This window comes from Asterias amurensis, chromosome 13 (assembly GCF_032118995.1).
Source record: "Asterias amurensis chromosome 13, ASM3211899v1".
NCBI classification, from domain to species: Eukaryota; Metazoa; Echinodermata; class Asteroidea; order Forcipulatida; family Asteriidae; genus Asterias; species Asterias amurensis.
Genome location: NC_092660.1, coordinates 13,295,245 through 13,321,710, shown reverse-complemented (window position 1 = coordinate 13,321,710; position 26,466 = coordinate 13,295,245). Strand labels below are relative to the sequence as shown.

Sequence of the window (26,466 nt, the reverse complement as noted above, 5' to 3'; positions counted from 1 at the left end):
TTTGAACACCATTGGTTCTGTAGGTCTCCTAAATCATTCACAATGCCCTTGTCTATTCTGCGTATAAATGGCTTGCTGGGTGTTTTTATTCTATGTTTAGTTTTTGCTTTACATAAAGACATTATATGGATTTGCCTTTGTGAATTTGGTAAATGTTCGTCCTTTTAAAATCTAGGACCGGTACGGTCTCCTATAGTATACCGTGTCTCTAAACTACTTTTTTGTAATTGTTTTGTTTTGTTTATGTTTTGACAAGAATTCAGTACATGTTCATATAGACGATGTGACCTGTGACAGCACATGTTTACAAAGGGTGCGTTCGATTAGCTTCCCCGGGTCGACCCCGGTGTGTGGCGTTTTCTTTTTCCAGGACGAACGTGTGCAGATAATACCCACGTTCGTCCTGGGAAAAAACCCGCCACACACCGGGGTCGACCCAGGGAAGCTAAAACGAACGCACCCAAAAGAGCCACAGAGCCTGGACTTCCTGCAGACATGATTTGTACACAGCTCAATGGAAGAAAATATAAAATCTTATGTTTTAGGGAGATTGCACTGTCTAATTCTTATCAACTTTTGATATGATGAAAGGGGCACACCTCAAAACTTCTCCAGCTTTTACTTTCATAACTCTTGGTTTTATGTGGATATTATGGCACAAAATGTCAACTTTCCCATAGGAACAGTGTAGTGCCTGCCAGAATACTTAAAGAATGTACAAGGTCACACTTATTGTAAACAAAGGTTCACATGGTCTATACATGATTAGTTTTTCATGATTTGGGGTCTTCAAATATGTTTTTGGCAGCAATTCAGACATAAACAGATTGGTACTGGTATATGACCTTTAGAATCAGTGAGCTTTCAGATAGAAATAACTCTCTTGGGGATCGGTGCTGGTATGAACTTTATAAAATCTTTAAGCTTTCAGATGGAAATATTTATGTGGACGATTGATACTGGTATGAACTTTAGAATCAGTGAGCTTTCAGAAGTAAATATTTGTGTGGACGATTGACACTGGTATGAACTTTAGAATCAGTGAGCGGCTTGCAGAAGGAAATATTTCTCTGGAGGATTGGTAATAGTATGAACTGAAGAGTCAGAGAGCTTTCAGATGGAAATATTTACTGGTATGAACTTAATAATTTGTAAACTTTCAGATGGAGCTTTCAGATTGACACTTTAACAGTTCTTTAGACGTTTAATTTGCATCGGGGATAAACTTAAGAATATTCATCTTGGTTTTACCAATTATGCACAAACGTTAGCATTGTATACTCGGTACTTTTTCGAGTTCTGTGAAAAAAAGTCACGTAACAATTGTTTTGTTTTGCTCCCCCCCCCCCCGTTTCTACAGATGCTGAACCACCTCAGTTCCTAGACTGTCCCACTGATGGTATCACAAGGTGTACAACGCTCAACCAAGCAACTGCTTCTGTTTCCTTCTTCCTCCCCAATGCCACGGACAACAGCGGAGACCCGCCACTTGTGGAATGCTTCCATGTTGGGAGTTCGGATCCTTTGAATAATTTAGGAGAATTGGTTCCGATAGGAACTCATGATATCCAGTGTATTGCAAGTGATGCAGCCAGTAATATGAACACTTCATGCGAGTTCATGATCACTGTCCTAGGTATGCTCTTTAATGTTTTATTTTTGCTTTCAAAACAGAAATGCAGCAACAAAAATAAGTATTATGATAAATAGTTTGGGGTCGCGAGCTTAATAAGGCTCAGTCGCTTTTCCATTTTAGCTCTGAGCAAGAAAGAGTACATTTATTTCTGGTTGGCATTTCTCTTAATTTAGTAAGGAGCATGGCTCGAGCCATGCTCCGATTATACTATTTATGTCGGAGTGACGGACTAGCTCCTGAGGTCCCATTGAGTATTATTCTGTATTCAAATCTTCATCTTACTACTTCAGAAATGTTGTCATTTGTAGGGCTGCTTTTGAAGAAGGTAAACGTAAATTTGTGTGTGGCCTGCCTCGATATGCTGACCTATATTCACTCTTAAACAAGTGACTGTGCTGCGCACTGGGTATTATAGTAGTATTACTGTGTATTTCGGAGGAATAAAGCCATTAGGCCCACAGAAGATCACCGTATTTTAGACGTCATTATCTGGATTTAGCTTTAGTGTATTTTTTGTGAATGCTCGTCCTTTTAAAATCTAGGATCGGCCTCCTACCGTGTCTCTTTACTAACTTCGCAATGGTAAGATTATCATTTTCTAAGAGCTTATATTGAATCTCAAAACACAGGTTTAAATAGTGCACATAACTTATTTACAAAGTCTTCCAGTAAGCCATGGTGGACGAACAACATAATTTTTGTATTATCAAAATAGACCAGTCTCAGACCAAACATTAATAATTGGTGTTACAATTAATAAATACGATTATTCAGTCTCAATTTGGATTTGCTAATCTTTTTAAATAATACGTTTTCTTGTTTTCAAAATGCAGAGTGTTCTTGTGGCTAAGAAGGTCACATGAATAATTTCCCTACACTAACCTATTGGCAAGTCACTTCGTGTACACGCAGTGTTCTTATCGTGCTAATTGCAAATATGCCAAGATTTTGTTTTAATAATATCAGCAGCTCTCCTACTTTTATACTCATTTACTTTTGGAATAATTACCAAAGGTTTACCCTCCTTTAAGAGATGTTCTTTCTTTGTATTACAGGATATGTACCATCATGCCCTCCACCAGAGGCAACTTTGACCCACGCTGATGGCACAGGTATCATCGAGGTCTCAACAACCAGTGCCACTGCCCTAGTATCTTATTCCCTTTCATATTCTAGTTCATTTGAAACAGAAGTCACAAAATGCTATCCAGGCGAAAGCCCAAATTATCCATGTCCTGCAAACAATCGATTTCACATCACGTTTCCTTTGAATGGCGGTGGTGATGGCGATCCACCCCCAAAAATGATCAAAGTGTCCTATGAGGTCTGGATTACTACCATACCACTTGTGAGAAGTACTCCATGCGAGTTTTATGTGAGGGTTTTGGGTAAGTTGATGCTTTTCGTATAAATTTCTAAAGTTAAAGTGGATGGTAAATTATCAACTAACTCGACTATTTGGGTTGGACATAAAGGTTTATCGGACATAATGGGTCAGACGAAAAGGTTCGACGATCATAGTTGGTTTGTCTATGGTTTGTCGGACATTTTTAGCGAATTAAGATGCACTACGCAAACACGTGACCGTGAACATTTGTCTGGTTTCTAAAGGTGACGTCACCACTTTGGGCTTATTTCATGCTCACGTATGACGGCTGCACGTACGTACCTGACTAACAAAAAAATGGTAACTCCAGGTATGCTAAAAACGTGAGATTTTAACAACACAATCTTCTGACGTTCACGTTCACGCATTGCTCGTGTAACGTACAGCTAACCTCCCTAATGTTTGTCGGAATTATTAACTTTTTCAGGCGGAACGATTTTTTTATGAGAAGAGATTACTGTGTGAACTGTCAGATTGTTTTTTAGATTGACTCTAATTTTGGGAACCCAAGTACGCCCTCAAAAGATGACTTTTTATTTAGACGTCATCTGGATTTTGCCATTGTGTGTTGCTCGTCGTTTTTTCAACGTTTCTGAATTTTCACACTGTAATATCAACAGATACAGGCAATCCTGTAATAACATGTCCTGCCAATATTGTGATGCCGGGTGATGAGCAAGGATTCACCATGAAGACTGTCAGTTGGACTACACCAGTCCCAACAGATAATTCCAATGCTGCTATTACCTTAACATCTAGCATCGACCCCTTCACTTCACCCGCCACATTTCCCGTTGGTGTTCAAGAAATCACATACACTGCAATGGACCAATCAGGGAATGTTGCGGATTGCACTTTCACTGTGACTATCACAGGTGAGTTTGTTTGAACACCATTGGTTCTGTAGGTCTCCTAAATCATTCACAATGCCCTTGTCTATTCTGCGTATAAATGGCTTGCTGGGTGTTTTTATTCTATGTTTAGTTTTTGCTTTACATAAAGACATTATATGGATTTGCCTTTGTGAATTTGGTAAATGTTCGTCCTTTTAAAATCTAGGACCGGTACGGTCTCCTATAGTATACCGTGTCTCTAAACTACTTTTTTGTAATTGTTTTGTTTTGTTTATGTTTTGACAAGAATTCAGTACATGTTCATATAGACGATGTGACCTGTGACAGCACATGTTTACAAAGGGTGCGTTCGATTAGCTTCCCCGGGTCGACCCCGGTGTGTGGCGTTTTCTTTTTCCAGGACGAACGTGTGCAGATAATACCCACGTTCGTCCTGGGAAAAAAACCCGCCACACACCGGGGTCGACCCAGGGAAGCTAAAACGAACGCACCCAAAAGAGCCACAGAGCCTGGACTTCCTGCAGACATGATTTGTACACAGCTCAATGGAAGAAAATATAAAATCTTATGTTTTAGGGAGATTGCACTGTCTAATTCTTATCAACTTTTGATATGATGAAAGGGGCACACCTCAAAACTTTTCCAGCTTTTACTTTCATAACTCTTGGTTTTATGTGGATATTATGGCACAAAATGTCAACTTTCCCATAGGAACAGTGTAGTGCCTGCCAGAATACTTAAAGAATGTACAAGGTCACACTTATTGTAAACAAAGGTTCACATGGTCTATACATGATTAGTTTTTCACGATTTGGGGTCTTCAAATATGTTTTTGGCAGCAATTCAGACATAAACAGATTGGTACTGGTATATGACCTTTAGAATCAGTGAGCTTTCAGATAGAAATAACTCTCTTGGGGATCGGTGCTGGTATGAACTTTATAAAATCTTTAAGCTTTCAGATGGAAATATTTATGTGGACGATTGATACTGGTATGAACTTTAGAATCAGTGAGCTTTCAGATGGAAATATTTCTCTGGAGGATTGGTAATAGTATGAACTGTATAGTCAGAGAGCTTTCAGAAGGAAATATTTACTGATATGAACTTTAGAATTAGTGAGCTTTCGGATGGAATATGAACTGTGGAGTCAGGGAGCTTTCAGATTGACACTTTAACAGCTCTTTAGATGTTAAATTTGCATCGGGGATAAACTTAAGAATATTCATTTTGGTTTTACCATTATGCACAAACGTTAGCATTGTATACTCGGTACTTTTTCGAGTTCTGTGAAAAAAGTCACGTAACAATTTATTTTGCTTCCTCTGACCCCCCCCCCCATTTCTACAGATGCTGTGGCTCCTGAATTCCTGGACTGTCCCACTGATGTTATCACAAGGTGTACAACGCTCAACCAAGCAACTGCTTCTGTTTCCTTCTTCCTCCCCAATGCCACGGACAACAGCGGAGACCCGCCACTTGTGGAATGCTTCTATGTTGGGAGTTCGGATCCTTTGAATAATTTAGGAGAATTGGTTCCGATAGGAACTCATGATATCCAGTGTAATGCAATTGATGCAGCCGGTAATATGAACACTTCATGCGAGTTCATGATCATTGTCCTAGGTATGCTCTTTAATGTTTTATTTTTGCTTTCAAAAAGGTGTATAGAGTTGACTGTGGTGCAGTTTAACAGAAATGCAGCAACAAAAATAAGTGTTATGATAAACAGTTTGGGGTCGCGAGCTTAATAAGGCTAAGTCGCTTTTCCATTTTAGCTCTGAGCAAGAGAGAGTACATTTATTTCTGGTTGGCATTTCTCTCTATTTAGTAAGGAGCATGGCTCGAGCCATGCTCCGATACTATTTATGTCGGAGGGACTAGCTCCTGAGGTCCCATTGAGTATTATTCTGTATTCAAATCTTCATCTTACTACTTCAGAAATGTTGTCATTTGTAGGGCTGCTTTTGAAGAAGGTAAACGTAAATTTGTGTGTGGCATGGCCTCATTATGCTGACCTATATTCACCCTTAAATGAGTGACTGTGCTGCGCACTGGGTATTATGGTAGTATTATTGTTTATTTCGGAGGAATAAAACCATTAGGCCCACAGAAGATCACCGTATTTTAGACGTCATTATCTGGATTTAGCTTTAGTGTTTTGTGAATGCCCGTCCTTTTAAAAACTAGGACCGGCCTCCTACCGTGTCTCTAAACTAACTTCGCAGTTCGGTAAGATTATCATTTTCGTAGAGCTTATATTGAATCTCAGAAAGGTTGAAATAGTGCACAGCCAACAACTTTTTTACAAAGTCTTCCAGTAAGCCATGATGGAAGAAAAAAATTATATCAAAATAGACAAGTCTCAGACCAAACATTAATAATTGGCAATACCATTAATAAATATGGTTATTAAATCTCAGTCGGAATTTGCTAATCTTTTTAAATAACAAGTGTTTTTGTTTTCAAAATGCATCAGAGTGCTCGTGTGGCTAAGAAGGTACCTGTATAGTTTCCCTACACGTACCTATTGGCAGGTCACTTCATGTACATGCAGTGTTCTTATCGTGCTAATTGCAAAAATGCCACAGAGATTTTGTTTTAATAATATCAGCAGCTCTCCTACTTTTTTACTCATTAACTTTTGGAATAATTACCAAAGGTTTAACCTCCTTGCTTCCTATTCTTTCTTTGTACTACAGGAGGTCAATATGTACATTATCAACTAACTAGAATATTTGGGTTGGACATAAAGGTGCAATTTATGAACTTTAAAATCTTTAAGCTTTCAGATGGAAATATTTCTCTGGGGATTGATACTGGTATGAACTTTAGAATCTGTGTTATTTCAGATGTAAATATTTCTGTGGACGATTGATACTGGTATGAACTTTAGAATCAGATATTTCGGATGGAAATATTTCTCTGGAGGATTGGTAATAGTATGAACTGTAGAGTCAGAGAGCTTTCAGATGGAAATGTTTACTGGTATGAACTTTAGAATTAGTGAGCTTTCAGATGGAATATGAACTGTAGAGTCAGGGAGCTCTCAGATTGACACTTTAACAGTTCTATAGATGTTAAATACTGAGGGCGTATGGAATACCAGTGAAGATGGTCAGCGCAATCCGAGCCATGTACGAAAACACTGAAGCAATTGTATTTCACCTGACGGCCATACTGATCCCTTCAAAATCAAAGCAGGAGTTTTACATGGCGACACACTTGCCCCATTATTGTGCTGGACTACATAATGAGGAAGTCAACCACAGAAGCAGAGCGACTAGGTTTTACACTCAACCAAAGAAGAAGCTCCAGATACCCTAAAGAAGTCCTATGTGATCTGGATTTCGCTGATGATATTTGCCTTTGCAGCGATGATCAGCGCAATGGCCAAGAGCTACTGAGAAATGTTGAAAGGCACGCTGGAAGTGTGGGCCTAAGACTTAATGAATCAAAAACAGAATATCTAACAATCAACATCAACACCAAAGACACAATTCACTCAAAACAAGGAGCAGCGTGCAACTAAATGAAGTTGACAACTACAAGTACCTTGGTGCCCTTGTGAGAGACAGCAAAGGGGAAATTACCAAAAGAATAGGCATGGCATGGTCGGCGTGGAACAAAATGAATGCTGTATGGAAATCAGGTTTGAACAAAAAGAGCAAACTAACAATCTTCAAATCAACTGTAGAATCAATTATATTGTATGGCTCGGATACATGGACAGTCACCCGGGAACTTGAAGAGAAACTGGATGGGTGCTACACAAAACTTCTGCGGAAATGCTTTAACGTGCACTGGAGTCAACACACGACAAATACAGAACTGTATGGTAAATAACCAAAACTCCACCAAAATACAACATCATCGTCTGAGACTAGCAGGACATTCATACAGAAGCACCAAAGAACCTGTCTCTCAGCTTATCACCTGGTCACCGAAACATGGAATGAGAAACGGGGGAAGACAAAGGCTCAGCTGTACAGGTTGATAGGGACATCGGAGTTCTTCCAGCTGATCTTCCCAACTTAATGAGAGATCGACAGGGATGGGCAAAACTTAGCATGATTCCGACCTCGGTCGACTAGAGAGAGAGAGAGATTTGCATCGGGGATAAACTTAAGAATATTCGTTTTGGTTTTACCAATTATGCACAAACGTTAGCATTGTATACCCGGTACTTTTTCGAGTTCTGTGAAAAAAAGTCACGTAACAATTGTTTTGTTTTGCTCCCCCCCCCCCCGTTTCTACAGATGCTGAACCACCTCAGTTCCTAGACTGTCCCACTGATGGTATCACAAGGTGTACAACGCTCAACCAAGCAACTGCTTCTGTTTCTTTCTTCCTCCCCAATGCCACGGACAACAGCGGAGACCCGCCACTTGTGGAATGCTTCTATGTTGGGAGTTCGGATCCTTTGAATAATTTAGGAGAATTGGTTCCGATAGGAACTCATGGTATCCAGTGTAATGCAAGTGACGCAGCCAATAATATGAACACTTCATGCGAGTTCATGATCACTGTCCTAGGTATGCTCTTTAATGTTTTGTTTTTGCTTTCAAAACAGAAATGCAGCAACAAAAATAAGTATTATGATAAATAGTTTGGGGTCGCGAGCTTAATAAGGCTCAGTCGCTTTTCCATTTTAGCTCTGAGCAAGAAAGAGTACATTTGTTTCTGGTTGGCATTTCTCTCTATTTAGTAAGCAGCATGGCTCGAGCCATGCTCCGATACTATTTATGTCGGAGGGACTAGCTCCTGAGGTCCCATTGAGTATTATTCTGTATTCAAATCTTCATCTTACTACTGCAGAAATGTTGTCATTTGTAGGGCTGCTTTTGAAGAAGGTAAACGTAAATTTGTGTGTGGCCTGCCTCGATATGCTGACCTATATTCACCCTTAAAGTGCTGTGCACTGGGTATTATAGTATAGGTTTTCCCGGCCAATTTCATCAAAAATCCATTCATTTTAAAGAGCCAATAAAGGAGGATCTCAGTATGTCAACTATCACCTTTTTATGGCCAAATAGACATCGCAGATACCGGTTAATAACCGTTTTACTCTGAAAATTTGCATTTAGTAATACATATCTCGAGTCAAAAATGTACCCGGCCGCGCGGCTTTTTCAGCCGAGAGTCAAAAACGGCTTATCTATTATAATGACCCTGGACGCCAGTGACGAATTTCCCCGATTGGTTTTGAACACAGTTCTTCATCTTTGGCATTTCCACACCAAAAGCCGCCACTTACGTCACGATTCCTTTGTCGCGCGGGTTTGTTTGACCCCACGTTTTTCAGAAATTTGGCTTGGAGCGTTCTGGAGAAACCCCATTTTTACCATGTTTTAACGTGAGGTAAGAGACTCGTGATAGTTTTCTATGTTTCCTGGATGGACTGCAGCTGTTAGAAAACTGTAATATCTATATATTTGAGATCATCCTTTATTGGCTGTTAAACTCCTGGCTCATTCAATTTAGTTTGAAAACGAATGCTCCGTTGAATCAGCATCCAACAGTCAAAAAGAGTATTTCAATTTCACTATAGTTTAGCATTCACTGGTCAAATCAGATCATTCAATTTCACTAGGCCGCAAGAATCATTCAATTTTGTAAAAGCCAGGAGCAAGACCTGGTCAACCATTCAATTTCATTCATGAGCAAACGTTTTCCAAATGTTTACATTCAAATTCAAATTCTATGTTATGTGCTTTCTGATTCGTATAGCTGCCTATTTGAAGGTCTAGATACTTTGAGGGAAACTTATTTGGCATTGTTTCCAAGTGAACACCAAAGCAATTTTGGATAAAAAGATGGCTGCCCGAGGTCTGTCAGAGCAGTCAATAATGTATATATGGTTGAACATTCAAGAATAACATTATTTTCTTTTTAAATTGTTTAACGACCATGATTGTAAGACTTTATTTCAATTGAAAAGTTGTTAAATTCTAATTTGAAATGGTGCTGACATTAACATAAAGACAAAGACAACACAACCAGGGCAAAAACACATCAAGGCTGAAGCAAAAGATTCGTTTTGCATTTTAAAGTTATCGGGTGCAGACTTAAACTTAAGGAAGGGAACAAGTTCCAACGCATAAGGAACAGAAACAAATTTGATGTAAATAATGATGTCAAATACATGGAAACACCTCTTACAAAAGACAACTTGTGCTAGTAAAGGACCTATAACTCCAATAGTTCTCATAAAGCCATAAGTCATCTTTAATTTGAATGCAAAGAAGTTGAAATTCGTTGCGCATAAATGAAAACGAAAACGCAAACTAGCAGCAAACTCATGTTCGCTTCGGTGAGTCTTAATTTGAATGCATTGAACACCCAGCAGGGTGGATACGTGCGCATTACAAGTCTTATTATTGTTATTTTTTTAATTTATTATCATTGTAAATAAATAAATAGTAGAAATTCAACTTAAAGGATTCGGATACTTTTTCAAAATGTCCACAGATTTACATTAAACTTACAGAGTTTGAAGATAATGATAGTGGAAAGCTTCCCTTCAAATATTACTAACTAAGGTTGTGTAGTTTTTGAGAAATGAATAAAACAAGTCACAAAATAGTTTTGGTCTCATGAGACCAAAACTATTTTAGCATGTAAAATCCCCTTAACCAGTTATATTATTTCACACTATGTAATATCAACAGATACAGGCGATCCTGTTATAGAGTGCCCTGCCAATATTGTGATGCTTGGAGATGAGCAAGGATTCACCATGAAGACTGTCAGTTGGACTACACCAGTCCCAACAGATAATTCCAATGCTGCTATTACCTTAACATCTAGCATCGACCCCCTGACTCCACCAATCATGTTTCTCATTGGGTTCCACCAAATCACGTACACTGCAATGGACCAATCAGGGAACTCTGCATCTTGTAGTTTCAATGTTACTATCACAGGTGAGTAGGTTTTTAAGTTTGTCTGAACACAATTGGTTCTTTAAGGAGCTAAAGCATTCACAGTAGGCCCACCCTTTGTCTATTGTGCATACATTGGCTGTTTATTTTTATACTGCCTGTTTTTTGCTTTCAAAACAGTATTTAGATTTAACTTGGGTGCAGCTCAACAGAAATGCAGCAACAAATTAAGTATTATAAACAGTTTTGGGACGCGACCTAAAGGCTCACTCTCGTTTCCATCTGAGCAAGTAAGTAGGGCACATTTATTTGTTGCTGACATTTCTCTCTATTTTGTAAGGAGCATGGCTCTAGCCATGCTCCGATACTTCTCAATCGGGATTTGCTAATCTTTTTAAATAACAAGTTTTCTTGTTTTCAAAATGCAGAGTGTTCTTGTGGCTATTAGAAGGTCACACGAATAATTTCTCTACTCTAACCTATTGGAAGGTCACTTCGATCATGGAGGTAGAAATCGATCATGTGCACGCAGTGTTCTTATCGTGCTAATTTACCCATATAGTCACCGGATGCATGACGTGTTTTTTATGTTCATTTATATTTCAGATGTAGATGAATGTGTGAGCAATGTTTCTACGCACAACTGTGACTCAAATGCAGATTGCACAAACACTGTGGGAGGTTTTGCATGTCTATGTCGTGATGGTTTCCAAGGTGATGGATATACTGGAGTCAGTAGTACCAGTTGCACAGGTAAATAATCATTATACAATAGATGCTAAATTTGCATCGGGATAAAGAATATTATTTTAGTTTTTTTACCCAGACACCATCATCATCATCATCATCATTCTCTGTTGACCATCAAGGGGGACGTAGAGGAGGCCAAACCAGACGATTGCCTGCAGACTGCCACAGCTGCTGTGCCGGTGAGTGGTGGTCGACTTCTAGCTGGCGCAACCAGGTGTTGCGTGGTCGCCCTCTGGGTCTCTTCCAGGCAGGGTCAGGACGTAGTCCCCCTCGGGCGTTGACGCTCAGCTTGAGGGCGGCATGTGCTGGAGTGTCTTCTGGAAGCCGACGGACGTGACCAAAGAGGGAGTGGCGTCGCCGTGAGATGGATACATGGAAGTCCTCGAGACCGGTGGTTTCCAAAATTGATTCGTTGGAGACGAAGTCTGACCAACGGACACCGAGTATCCGCCGTTGGCATCTGGTGTTAAAAGCTTGAAGCCTACGGCCATCCTCTACCAAAAGTGTCCAGGTTTCTGACCCATAGAGTAGGATGGGGAGAACGCATGTAGTGTACACCCTCAGCTTGGTTTTGAGGTTGAGACGCTTGTTCCGCCACACGCGATCTAGCTGGCCAAAGGTTGAAGAGGCGAGCCCGAGTCGTCGATGGATGTCAGGAGAAGAGTGACCTTCAGAGCAGATGTCGCAGCCGAGGTATCTGAACTTATCTGTGGTCCCGACAGGCTGGCCCTCAACAGACGCTGGAACAGAAGGTGGTCCGAGGCCGGTGCAGTTTTGGATCTTGGTTTTGGCCCAGGATGTGTGTAGACCCATTGTCCCAGCTTCTTCCTCGAACTTCTGGAGTTTGGTAGGCCACTCGTTGGGCTCTCTTGTGAACAGGACGGCATCGTCAGCGTAGGCTAGGTCGGTGAAGGACGTTTCTCCTGCCAGTATGCCGAGATCAGCCTGACAGCGGTTTAGTACCCAGTCAATTGCACAGCAAAATAGGGCTGGGGCCAGGACGCAGCCTTGGCGAACACCAGAGGTGCTGAGGAAGGGGCAGGAGATGACCCAGACACCTATGTGTATTAATTGCCTTGTATACTCAGTACTCGATCAGGTGGAATTCGAACCCACGACCCTTGCAGTTCTAGAGCACTGTCACACCAACTGGACTACCGAGATTGCCTGGTAGCTAGAGGCTGTTCGAATAATATGTTACTATTATACAGCTTATAAAACATGGGAACATATCATATGATTCCATGCCTTGCTGGTGCAAATATAACACAGAAGTGTTCAAACTAGACTTATTTCTACACGCAACTATATTAAACATAAATATTACATTTGTACTTTTTAGCAGCCCGATACCACGTTTTCACTCACTGGTTATTCCCTCACTGGTTGATTTCTTTCTGTATTTTGCACAAGATGAAATTTAGTACCATCAGTTAGGTACCCTATAAACAAATGTATACGTTTGTGAGTTGAGTGGCCAAGTTTCTTGTCTACCATGAATAATCATTGGCTACGACCTGTGATACTGAAAAGATATACATTAATTTTGTATGCTAAAAAACAAAAAAAAAACGTTTCAATGAATACGATTATCAAGCTAAGTGAAAACAGAGTCATTGAAAGTATCTCTCTATGCACGATTGCATCGTTCAGTCGAACTTCATCCATCAGTGAGCTTTTACAGTTTACTAATTTTTTTTTCTCTCTTCTCTAGAGTGTGTGAGTTTTTACGGGTTTGCCTGTTCATTTGCTTGTACCTGTGTGTCGCCAATTGATTCTGGGAAAACTGATGTAACGTGTAACAATGTCGACGGAATGTGTACATGCAATCAACAAGAGTTCTCGGGGAAAGAGTGTGACAAATGTAAGGAATACGTGTACTGGTTACTTGATGCACTCTTTTTCACAACAGTATTCTTTTTATTAGTAGGATTTAAAACTTTGCATGGTGGAAATAGATATGGAAAGGTGTGCGGTAGCACCATTTAATGACTATCTCTAATGAGTTGGGGGTGGTTATGAAAAGAACCGTTTGTTTCAACTCGACGTTTCGATCAGTATGCTCTGATCGTCTTCTGGAGAAAGCTTTTTATTGTTAGATTTCATTATTAAAACTTAGATTAAAAGCTTCACGTACTTAAACACGTCATCAATGTTGGGGTTTGTGAACAGTCCTATATACTTCCTATACATTTCCCAGTAACTGTTTACCAAACAATTTGACACAGACTGTGTTTGGTTGCACAACAAAAAATATTACTGAACATGAACTACTCTGATCTCTACTGTGTAGAGACGCATTTACCTCCAATATGTTTTGTTCAGCACTCCAACCTGATGTGAGACTGTAATAACTTTTGTATTTTGGAATAGCAAATTCACATTATTGCTCTGAGAATATATTACTGCATGAAGTGTATTCATTTCTCCGAATTGAAACAATGTGTGTTTACATACAACGAGTAAGCTGATACAGCCACTCTCTTTATTAGATGTCAAACATAATATGTTGTTCAACACGTTCGGAAAGGGATACATTAATTGCCTTGGATAGGGCGAGTTGGTATATCAAAACGTCTGGAACCGTTTCTTATAGAATGCATATGGTTAGAAAGATATGTTTAAAAAGTAGAATATAATGATCCACATAATGTGCTTCGAAAATACACGGTTTCCTTTGACTGTGCGAGCCAATACGGTCGGCCATTTTGTGGAGTCAAAAATTTGACTCCATTATGTGGCGTGCCGTGTTATTTCACGACGTAAAAGGAAAACCATGCAGTTTCGAGGCATGCTTATGTGGATCGTTGTATTCTACTTGTATACCACCCTTCTGATCATATGCATTTTATAACAAACGGTTTCAAACGCTTTTCATAGATCAACTCGCCCGATGCAAGGCAACGTGTCCGAAGTATGATTTCAATCTTAGTTAATATTAATATGTCCAAAATTAACACCGTTTTCTTTTATTTGTTTTACTGTAGCAAACATTCAAGTCGAGTTAATTTCAGATCCTGTTGTAATCTACGACTTCCCAGGAATTGAAAATGTTACCCTGAAGTGCATGGTTAATCTTCATTCAAGAGACCTCTCATTACCTGTGACGGTCGTATATCCTGATGGTTCTAGTCATGTTGCTGTAATGCAAAGAGAGGGGCTGTATGAGGTATCTATAAATGATGTTATAAGTAGCAACAATGGTCAATACACCTGTAATGCAAAGGCCAATGGAGTTACATCGTCTGCTAGTGACTTGATTGACCTCAATGTTGTTGGTGAGTTTAAAATAAGATGAGCACTTCTAAGTATTGTTTATTTTATAACTACTGTTAAACAATGCTGGAAGCCTATCGATCCATTGTAATCTTCGTTTGTCCATCAAGATGCAAAGTCTGGAGCTGGGGATTGTCCATCTTTCTTTCTGTGACTATTGTTCTAGTCATGTTGCTACTATGAATAAAGATTGGCAAATGTCACAAATATTAATACAACAATGTATTTTAAATAATATGTCACTGCAAAATGGGTTTTGCTGTTCAAAACGGGTTAAGTCATCAAAAGTCCTTGGTTCTACTGTTAGGGTTTGCCCGAATAATTATTTAAATTTAATTTCCCAAAAATACAAACGTATTAAGTTATCGTGAACACAGTTTTATTTACTTTAGGTTTTAACGCCAAAGGGTACTTCCTTTAGGCCTAAAGAACGTAATCAAACTTCAGAATGATCAAAATTTAGTCAACAAATGTTTTATGGTATAAAGAGCATAAGTGACGCGTATCTAAAAATATATCTTATATACCGATAATTTTAATTACTTAAATTTCTGTCTACGTTATATCCTTTGTAAACGTTTTCCATATGTTTTCACCTCAATTTCAACCATTCAGAGCCTGTAGCACCAGCACCTCCACTGGTACCCGATGATTTACTGAACTCAGTAACTGAAAGCTCATTCAAGGTAGTAATCGAACCCGTCAGCCAAAGATATGGACCAATAAGGTAATTGACCCAGATCAGGGTAATTACTCATTGATAACATTGTTAGCATAACAACTTACTTTGGTCATGAGCAATGGAGAACTGTTGATAGTATAAAACATTGTGAAACGGCTCCATCTGATAAAAAATAAACGTAGTTTTTGAGAAAGAAGTAATTGTTCACAAAAATATTTGAATTGAATTCGAGACCCTCAGCTGAAGTCCCAAATGGAAGCATCTGAAAACAAACAACTTATGCGATAAGGGTGTTTTTCTTCCTCGCAACTTCGACGACCAATTGAGTTCAAATTTTCGCAGATTTGTTATTTTATGCATAGATACCCCAAGTGAGAAGACTGGTCTTTGACAATTACCAAAGTTGTCCAGTGCCTTTAAACACAACAATCAACCGCGTCATTGGCTGTGGGGAGGGGCAAGTTGCCTATATATAACCACTGGATGTACCACTGAACTTTCAAAACCATAATATCCTGACAGAGTTAGGGCAAACGTGTTTCTCACGCCAACGTATAGATAGGCCTACATGAAAACGACAAAAAACAGCAATGCAGCATGCACAATGGCAAAACATGAAGACATTCAACGGCAAATTGTTGCATAGGCCTACCAGCCACACATTGTGCATAAATGGCTTGCTGATAATGTTGTTATTCTATGTTTTATTTTTGCTTTTAAAACAGCTGTTTGGAGTTAACTTTGGTGCAGCTCAACAGAAATGCAGTAATTGATGGCAAGGATCCTGATATATTGTACCACCCGGATCAGCTCGGAACCTACCAGGAGGCACAGGAGTCAATGACGCCTTACGTTGCTGTGGTGTTCACAGGGTGACTCAAATCGTTTATATTGCCCTATTTCAGCCAACTCTTTAGTTGTTTAAAAGTTGGGTCAGAGATTGGTTTTCTGTCAACGTTATGCTCTTTCAGGTGCACAGTAATAAAGGCAGATACATCAATCGTCATAGAAAGTTTCAGGTGAATTCAACAAACAATGCCAACGCACGAGGAAGGCCGAAACTGAATGGGGTCCGGGGAAATAATACGGGAAAGGAAAAAAGAAATGGAACTAATCAATGATTCGGGAAAGAAAAATAATAAACTGAATGGACGGGGAAAAAATAAGCGAAAAGAGTTATAACGGGATAGGAAAGAACCGCTATCGGGACCCAACGAAACTGGAAAACATGGATGGAACCAACGCTCAACACAGAATCGGAAACGGGAAAATACGGGCCAGGGTGCGCAATTTCATCAACAACTAAGATTCGTCTTTGTTTGCCACAGTGATTTTAATCACTGTGTCAAACAATCCCCAACCCCTTACACCACGCTACATGTGCAGCATTCTGTACGCAAGAATCCCTAGCGGGTGCCGCGCGAAGCGCGTCATCCCGCTAGTGTTCAATAAACCAAGGCAATCGAACCGACTGAGGCGTAGGCTAAGCTTGATAGCATCGGCTAAATGTTAGCACTTTCCGCACATTTGTATTTTTTTGTATAATGGTATAATCTGATTGCTATTTTCGAACAGAAATGAAGTAACTAGCACTATGGAGGTTGAGATTGGAGTAGGGGGCACGACGTCCTGTGGTAGCCTTTCAAGGCGGAAACGAAGACAGTCGAAGCGGGAACACATTGGTGATAATGGCGCTCTGAGACCAAATACAAAATACACAGCTTTCTTGAGAGCTTATATTGTATTGGAGAATGGAATGGTAATAATGTCTTTCATTAATCAAAAGTGTAGAAAATGTCCGTCTATACACTAATTAACAGCTTTCTCGAGAGCTTAGGCCTAAGTGTATTGGATTATGAAATGGTAATAGTGTCTTTTTGATTCAAACGAAATGGAAAACCTTTCCGACGTGAGTATTTTGAAACCTTACATCGGGGTTAGTGAATTACACCCCTGAACGATGCATAGGAACTTACAGAAGGGGACAGTATGTAGCATGCTAACTATAAGTACAAAATAAATATCCTCATGAGCTTTTGCAGCAACAACTTACAGTATTTTACTAATTCATCAAAGTGCTTTTTTCCTCTTTGCAATTACATGTACCTTTGACTAACGTGGCTACCCACAACTTATTTTCAGTATGTTGAGCAAAGGAACTTATAATTTTGTAATTAATTTTCGTATGAGATTTTCATATTGACCACCTTGTTTCTTGATACAGGAAGTTTATTCTACTAGTCAGCTAATGCAATCAATTCAAACGGGTAAGGACACGCAGCACGTGGCAATTTTAAACACTGGGTGCGTTCGTTTAGCTTCCCTGGGTCGACCCCGGTGTGTGGCGGTTTTTTTTTCAGGACGAACGTGTGCAGATAATTACCCACGTTCGTCCTGGAAAAAAACCCCGTCACACACCGGGGTCGACCCAGGGAAGCTAAACGAACGCACCCACTGCATGCAGATTAAAATGTTGTTTGGAACCTTTGTGTGCATGCGGTGTCACAGACGCGGACTGTAACCATAAGCACTCCAATGGACTATATCCGTGGGTTTTGAAGAACGTTCTATAAATTGTTCATCTTATTTGGTGGTCTACGTTTCAGTGAAAATAACGAAGTGTTGTCACAAGATTTGTATTTCAAAACAAGAGAGTGTGATTTATGGAGGCTTTCTTATCAAGTTGATCGACATGCTTCAGATAAAAACTAATCAATTCTTATGGTACCTACCAAATCAGCTTTGGCTCTCATGACTCTTTCGTCCATTGAAACATTTACGCTTTTACCAGACAACTTCGAAATTAACTGTGAAATCTGTACAAAGATCAAACATTGTGTTAAGGAAAATCAAAATACAAGTTCAGTCTTAAGAAATACATTTTGGTATTGCTTTTTGGCTTATTTTCAGGGGAAACGCCATCGAACAATGTTGTAACCTTCGCAGTAATCGGCATATTGAGTACGTTACTGATAGTTGCCGTTGCTGTAATTGTTTTAAGGTCAAAGGTGAATCGCGATTCACACACTACGCAAGACACTCGAGCAGTTGATGCAACGGTGGAAATGGTAAAGATAAACACTAAAACAATAATTTTTAACAAATTAGATAAAGCGAGTCGTAAAATGGTTGTTTAATGGGACACATTGCCTTTTGGATTGGGCGCTTTGAGCTATAAAAAGCGTTTGTTGTGAAATGACTTTAGTTGGAAGTTAGACAAGTAGAATACAATGATCATATATCCTTGAAGTGTGGTTTTTCTTTTTACTTCGTAAACTAACACGATGACCAAATAATAAACTGAATTTGAAAGAGAGAAAAAACCCACGCAAAACTGGTGGGACCGACAAAGAATAAACAACGGGGAATAAAGACGTGCCAGATGGGTACAATTTTACAAAGCACTAAGATTCATCTAATAACTTAGGATGGGTTGTTTGCCACAGTGACTTATATTGTGACATCGCATTTTGCTTAGCAACAGATTGATACACAGTTGAGATCAATCTTTAGTGCTTTGTGAAATCGACCACAGCACGGAACTCGCATAGCGCGAGTTTCCGCTAGTTTTAGTAATTCACGTACATGTATAGTATTAAATACGATGTGACCTGTGACAACACATGTCTACAAATGAGCCACAGAGCATGGACTTCCTGCAGGCATGATTTGTACAGAGCCCAATTGAAGGAAACATCAAATCGTATATTTTATGGAGATGTCCGACTCTTATCAACTTTCGATATGATGCAAGGGGGCACATCTCAAATTTTTTCCAGCTTTTACTTTCATAACTCTTGGATTTTTGTGGAAATTATAACACAAAATGTCAACTTTCCCATATGACCAGTGGGATTATCTTGCCTGCCAGACTAGCTAAAGAATGTACAAGGTCACACTTATTGTAAACAAAGTTCACATGGTCCATAGTAATTCTTATAGGAAAAGCATACAATTTCTTGGTCCATTATATTCTTTTTATTAAACATCTTTCAATTTCAATTCTTTTCATAACAAACGCTTTTTATGACCAAAGTCTCTCAATCAAACACGTGTCTCTTTTGAATACCAAATAGGGTCTATGTCCATGTTTGTTCTCTTCCATTTACGCGGGAACATTTTTCTAGTTGTTCTGTTAAGTAGTTGTATTTCCCGGTTCATCAACTCGTTTCGCCAAGTCAGCGAGTGAACTGGTGAGGCTGCTTTGTTTTAATGACGCAATGTAAGCACCTATATTGTCCCTGTTTTTTAATTCAAACTTTCAAAATTAGGCCACGGCCGTGTCGGCGGTGTCGGCTTCTCTATTAACAAAGCTTCCATTTTTGACAATCAGAATCCAATAGGTTATGAAGTAAAGATAGGTTCAAGTACGGAAGCTGCTGTTTACGAGGATGTAGGACTGCCCTCATGGGCTGTCCGATGGGAGATCCTCCGGCGCGATCTTTGCGTTGATGATACGGTACTGGGAAGGGGAAACTTCGGTGAGGTGAGGTCTGGAACTGTGGACCAAGGCGGCAAAAGGACCAAGTGTGCCATCAAGATATTGAAGGGTACTGAGTATTTGAAATTTAGAAGTGAAACATATATTCTCTAATAACTTCCAGTCAGAACTGGCTCAAACTTTTTTCCTACACCGCGGTGTACCGCAGCGAGGGGTTTTGTACTGTAACACTGGCAATTCCTGTCTTGAGATGAGACTACGTTATTAACAACTCCGTTATGCACAATGTCCCCATTCTTGAGGATTATTTCAAAAGGGAACAAAGGTCCGAGTTCCACAACATAATGCCGTTATGCACACCTCCTCATCAAGAGACTTTGGAACGCTAGGTGGCAGCAGACTTACCAGGTAAATGTCTGTTGTTTACGTAGTTCTGAGCACGCGCACATTACCGAGAACAATGGATTTTATCTGGTAAGTCATGCTGCCACCAAGCGTCCCGTAAGTCCCCTATTGGAGGACTTTTTCAAAAAGCATTTGCATCTCGATAGTCTCCCTCTCAGGAAAGGAATTGGCAGTTTACAGAACAAAACTCCTAGCTGCGGTGAACAAAATACAATGCCGGGTTTGACTGCTGCTATACAAAATGGAGTTAAACTCTGATTATGCGTCATTTTGTCCCATTTTAGGGTCATTGTGATGCAGATCCGGGTCAATTCAGACCGGGAAGTTTACAGAGAGTAACAGGAACAATATAATTTAACAAATTTTCATGATTTATGTATTTAATCGTAGCGTGTTGACAATAGAGCCTTTACTTAATGACATTTTGAAGTCTTTATCCTGAACTTTACCTTTTAGGTTTAGCTTCCCCGAGTGACAGAAAGGATTTTCTAGAGGAATTTCGAACCATGACCAAGATTGGATATCATCCTAATGTCGTCTCGCTCATAGGGGCTTGCCAACATCAAGGTAACCAACGCGTCTTGAGTTATCAGTTTTTTATAGTCATTTTACCGTCACTATGCGGTGAAGTTGGTTTTTATCTTTACAGGGCTTGGCTAGCCGTTAATCTTCCGATTAATTTGAATGGGTAAACTCGCCACAAACCCGGGTCAAAGGGCCAGGCTACCCCAGAAATTGCCGTCGATTTCACAAAGCTCAGCCTAACTCAGGATTAATCTTGGGCCTTAGGACGATTTAAGTATACCTAGACGTTAGGACTATTTTGAACCTATACTAACTCGAGATAGGATTAATCCTAGCGTTTCGTGAATTCGACTGCTGGTCAACTACAATGGGAGTTAGACCCGAACTCTAAAGGAAAATTATTTGAAGTTTTCGCCCACACCCTTAAAGGCATATAAGACATTAGACATAAGAAAAAATTATTGATCTCCAAAAGAAGAAATTGCATTGCTCACACAAGTTTTTAAAAACACACCAAATATGAAAATGGTAACTATTGGTAATTACTCAAAATAATTATCGCTCATTAGCATAAAACCTTCCTTGGTAACGAGTAATAGGGAGCTGTTGATAGTAAAAAACAATGTAAGAAACGGCTCCCTCTGAAGTAACATAGTTTCGAGAAAGAAGTAAATTTCCACGAATTTGATTTTGAGACCTCAGAATTAGATTTTGAGGTCTCAAAATCGAGCATCTGCTGAAAGCACACAACTTCGTGTGATGACAAGGGTGTTTTTTCTTTTATTTTTATCTCGCAAGTTCGACGACCAGTTGAGCTCAAATGTTCACAGGTGTTTATCTTGAGATACACCAAGTGAGAAGACTGGTCTTTGTCAATTACCAATAGTGTCCAGTGTCTTTATACCAAGTACCGGTAGGCCACATTGAGTGGTCGATTGCGCATGCTCCCTTATTGCAAATTAGGATAACTAGTCTAAAGAGGCAATACATAGCTCTTTTTGTGTTTTTATTTTCACCGGCTGCACTGTTTATATAATTGGTCTTGTATTTAATGTATTTCGTTAATGTGTACTTGTTGCAGATGTGTTGTACGTAGCATTGGAATACCTTCCCAATGGTGACTTGCGTAATCACTTAAGGTCATCTCGTCCGGACACCGAATCTGAACCATCTCTGACGTCAGAGAAACTCATCAAGTTTGCTCTTGACGTTGCCATGGGAATGGAACATCTTGCATCATTAGCGGTATATATTACCAGGCTGTTGTTTTGGCTAATAAAGATGGCAGAGAAGAACAAACAAATATTTGTTTTTTCTTTCTGGATAACACTTACAGTTTGTTAGTACGAACGTGTTTATACATTGCACTCTAAAAACTTTTGGGACAGAATTAACCCGAATTTGGGTCCCAGAGTGCCTGTGCCTATTTCTGGCTAAGCTGATCCAAAACTGGTGAGGATTCTGTCTTAAAATCTACGTCAGTTTAACGTAAGTCAGTCACCAAAAATCCGGATTAAATTGAACCACAAATAGGTCAGCCCCCTTGACCCCAAATCTGGGTCAAATTTGACCCGGGAGGTGTTTTTTTTAGAGTGTGCCATTTTCGTTTGTTGAATTTCAGGTCATCCATCGCGATTTGGCCGCCAGAAACATCCTACTCGGCTGTGGATTTGTGGCAAAAGTGTCAGATTTTGGACTTTCCCGGGGAGAGGACATCTATGTTCAAACATCAATGGTATAACATTTTACGCATCATTTCTTTAATTCCATTTCCATCGACTCAACATCATCGAAAGCCTCAATTTGCTCCGGAAGTTAACATCTTTATTTTCAAAAGCCTTTTATTTGAATGGATTATTAATATTTATCAATAGATTCATTTATATATTCTAACGTGCAAGGTTGCCTCATCCTAAAGACAAGAGGTCCATAAGATGGCCATCTTGACGTGTACGACCAAACGAAAATTATACTTGTCCACTACAAGGAAGACGTTTTTTTTTAATTATAGAATGCTGGATCTCAACAATTAACGTCTGCTGTTGTTATTTCTTTATAAACAGAAACGCGTACCAACTCGCTGGTTATCCATCGAGTCTATTCTGCACAATATTTACACAACTAAGAGCGATGTGTAAGTTATCATTTAGCATTGAGTCGTGATTTTCTAGGGAAGTTATCAATATCTTTTTTATCCAAATTCCTTCAGGGAAACAAATTTAACGAAAAAATTACCACTAAGGGGGGGGGGGGGGCTATACGAAATAAGTAAGTCTTGCCTTAAATCAGTAAATGTTTGTGAATCCCTACATTTTCTGTAACTACGCACCATCCCCCACCACATTCAAGATGGGAAAACAACTTTAAAAAACCCGGATTTCCAACATTGACTTCAATACAAATGCTTAAATTTCAGGTGGTCCTTTGGCATTCTCGTTTGGGAAATCGCAACTTTGGGTAAGATATCGAGTTTTACTTTCATTGCATAATGCGCAACGCTTTGCTTTTACGCTGAGCTCACGTTCAACGTTGCTCCGAAAGCAGCTTGCGTCTAATGACTGCTAGCCTGAACATCTGACGTCACACGTGGCTCGTGGAAAGACCCCCTGCATTGACCGGATATTTGATGAAACGTGCACACGTGAAAGGCTAACATAAGGGAGGTATAGATACGTTACGCGAGCAAATACGTGAACGTGTACGTCAGAAATATGGGTTTTTAAAATCTCGTTTTTAGCATTCGTGACCATTATTTTCAAGTCAGGTATCGTTCGTGCAAACGTCATATACGTGAGCAAGCAATGAGCCCAACGTGGTGACGTCACCTAAACCTCCCTATCGGATGAGACACGCGTTAACTTTTCCATTGTGTGTTACATGGAAGATGGTAGTAAATAACGTGATCTGCAATTCATCTAGTATTACGCCAGAGAGTGGCATTGGGTCTACGTCAGGATCCCGAAGGTCACGTGGTGTACCGTTAATCTGGCATTCATTTCGCGAGCCAATTATACGTACACATAAAACATCATTATATGGATGTACATTTATAATGTACGTTTTATCCAATGATATCACAGGTTTTGTAAAACCATTACTGGTCCTTGTCCTTGCGGATAGGGGAGTCTAATGGTCTGTCTCGTTTTTGCCTCGGTGAGAGCCCTGATGAGAATGTGACGTCTTACGCAAGTGGTCTGTTGTTGGTAGCTTAATAAATCTCATTTGTGTAGTACTTCTTACGTATCCACGTAGATACACAGTTGCGTCCAAAATAAAAGTCAATGAGATTTGAAGGGTGTTGAAACTTTACTGTCACAGTTCCAAATAGTATATTTTGTTTACGGGGATATACATGTACGTGTGTGCTTTGATATAATTGTTTGTTTTGTTTACATGTGTTTATTTTGTGCAGGTGGCACACCTTATCCGTCTATTAGAACAAAAGACTTGGCAAGTCAACTTACCGATGGCTATCGTATGTCGAAACCCCAAAATTGTGACGAGAAAATGTAAGAAGATTGAGTTTCTTACAAGACAAATTATCAAAACTTAAAGACACTGGACACTATTGGTAATTGTCAAAGACAAGTCTTCTCACTTGGTGTATCTCAACATATGCACAAAATAACAAACCTTTGGACCAAATTGGTCATTGAAGTTGCGAGATAATAGTGGAAGAAAAAAAACCCTTGTTACACGAAGTTGTGTGCTTTCAGATGCTTGATTTCTCGAAACCAAATTCAAATGTTTTAGTGGAAAATTACTTCCATCTCGAACGTTACTTCAAAAGGAGCCGTTTTTCACAATGTTTTATACTATCAACAGCTCTCCATTGCTTGTAAGTTTGTATGCTAACAATTATTTTGAATAATTACCAATAGTGTCCAGTGCCTTTAAGAACCGAGGGAAATGTATACCCGTTACACTTGAATTTTCACAATATGCTGATGTCAACAGTGTAACAATATTTATTGTTAGAAAAAATACTATTTTGCGAAAATTATTCAGATAAAAACTGAATGAAAGCGTAAAATGATAAGACATACATTAATTAATACAAATAGGTTAAATGCAGTGGACACTCTTGGTCATTGCCAAAGACTACTTAGCCTTCACAGTTGGTGTATCTCAACATATTATGCATAAAAACACAAGCCTGTGAAAATTTGAGCTCAATCGGTCATCGAACTTGCGAGATAATAATGAAAGAAGGAAAAAACACCCTTGTCACACGAAGTTAAGTGCGTTTATTTCGAGACCTCAATCAAATTTCGTGGAAAAATTACTTCTTTCTCGAAAACTATGGCACTTTAGAGGAAGCCGTCTCTCACAATGTTTTATACCATACTCGTCACCAAGAAAGGTGTTATGCTAATAATTATTTTGAGTAATTACCAACAGTGTCCACTGCCTTTAATGTTACCTTTACATTGTTGGTATATGATTGTAGATACACGTTGATGATCCAATGCTGGGAAGAAAATCCAACCAACCGACCCTCCTTTTCTGACCTGGTGACTGTCCTGAGTGGAATGAACGAAAGCCAGATTAAACACGTGAGAAATTCAATACAATTCACAAAAAGTAGCATCAAGTAGTGCTAGGGCATACAGCTGCAAATTAATACACACTTACAACAACATGTACATGATCCATGGTTTGGACAGCTTTTGTAACTGTTTCTTGTCACACGAGACAAAAAGAGACAGTCTTCATGAAAAAAAAAAAAACATTCACATTTCAAAATGAAACTTGAACCTTGAATGTTCAAGGATTTTTCTTTTTTGATTGTAGACACTGCTCGACAATTACACTATGCCTATACTAGCCCTTGCCTGGCAGCCTTACACCTTCGTATCTGTGTGTAGGCCTACATGACAGAGGAAGGGTCCTATATAGGTCTACTACCAAAGTGGTCCTGCATACACCACAGTTGGTTGCCTCCAGGGCTCTTAAGCTCTCTGCCTGGACATAATTGTTCCGGTGCCATGCAATACTGTCCGCTCCGGACACTTTTGCATATGCAATCGTGTCCGGGGCTATGCAAAAACCGTCCGGTGGACATGCACTGAACCAACTTAGCAGCATGAATATTCACGTATTAATATCACTGCAGCGAATACCCAAAGGCCGAACATTTCCCTTGTCATTCATGACATGCACTTAGCTTGTACAAAAAAATGGCGAACGTGCTCTGTCGACCAAGGGCGTTTAATTTACTGCAAGGACGGTTTTGCACGGGGCGGACACAACTGCATATGCACATGTGTCCGGGCGGACACAGTTGCATTATGCAGCAGCGTCCGGGTGGACACGATTGCATATGCAAAACCGTCCGGCGGACATGATTGCATAAGCAATCATGTCCTCCGGGTAGTATTGCATGGAGGACATAATTGCATGCGATACCGGCTAGCCATAATTATACCTTTTTCCTTGATAAAGAAACGGGTGATTTGTGATGATATCTAATGGCTGAAGGATTTGTAACGGTTTATGATCTATTGCAGACCTACATGGCATTCCAGCGACCTCACTACGAGAATTTCAGCGTCATCAGACCAGAGTTAGATGACAACTAAATAATTAACTTCGCCCGTTGGATTTCAACAACCAAGTCCAGGCA

At 39.6% G+C, this 26,466-nt stretch overlaps 3 protein-coding genes across 6 annotated transcripts in view; 2 read left to right on the top strand and 1 right to left on the bottom strand.

Annotated features, from left to right (window-relative positions):
• The window catches only part of LOC139946262 (hyalin-like), a 10,122-nt gene extending 1,791 nt beyond the window's left edge, over positions 1-8,331 (top strand). Inside the window, exons 4-9 of the mRNA XM_071943883.1 lie at positions 1,361-1,636; positions 2,692-3,024; positions 3,644-3,898; positions 5,228-5,503; positions 8,137-8,282; positions 8,314-8,331. Of these exons, the coding sequence (XP_071799984.1) occupies positions 1,361-1,636; positions 2,692-3,024; positions 3,644-3,898; positions 5,228-5,503; positions 8,137-8,282; positions 8,314-8,331 (1,304 nt within the window). The remainder of the gene's footprint in view (positions 1-1,360; positions 1,637-2,691; positions 3,025-3,643; positions 3,899-5,227; positions 5,504-8,136; positions 8,283-8,313) is intronic.
• The window catches only part of LOC139945842 (multiple PDZ domain protein-like), a 468,628-nt gene that overhangs the window by 55,082 nt on the left and 387,080 nt on the right, over positions 1-26,466 (bottom strand). The window lies entirely within an intron of this gene.
• Positions 8,324-26,466, top strand: LOC139945849 (uncharacterized). The gene is made up of 19 exons (XM_071943338.1): positions 8,324-8,412; positions 10,549-10,803; positions 11,368-11,514; positions 13,226-13,375; positions 14,499-14,789; positions 15,403-15,514; positions 16,195-16,341; positions 17,045-17,228; positions 17,694-17,736; positions 18,380-18,537; positions 19,803-20,019; positions 20,772-20,882; positions 21,922-22,085; positions 22,462-22,575; positions 22,904-22,974; positions 23,257-23,297; positions 24,253-24,349; positions 25,291-25,396; positions 26,351-26,466. The coding sequence occupies exons 1-19, from the start codon at positions 8,376-8,378 to the stop codon at positions 26,420-26,422; spliced, it is 2,517 nt and encodes an 838-aa protein (XP_071799439.1). The 5' UTR covers positions 8,324-8,375; the 3' UTR covers positions 26,423-26,466.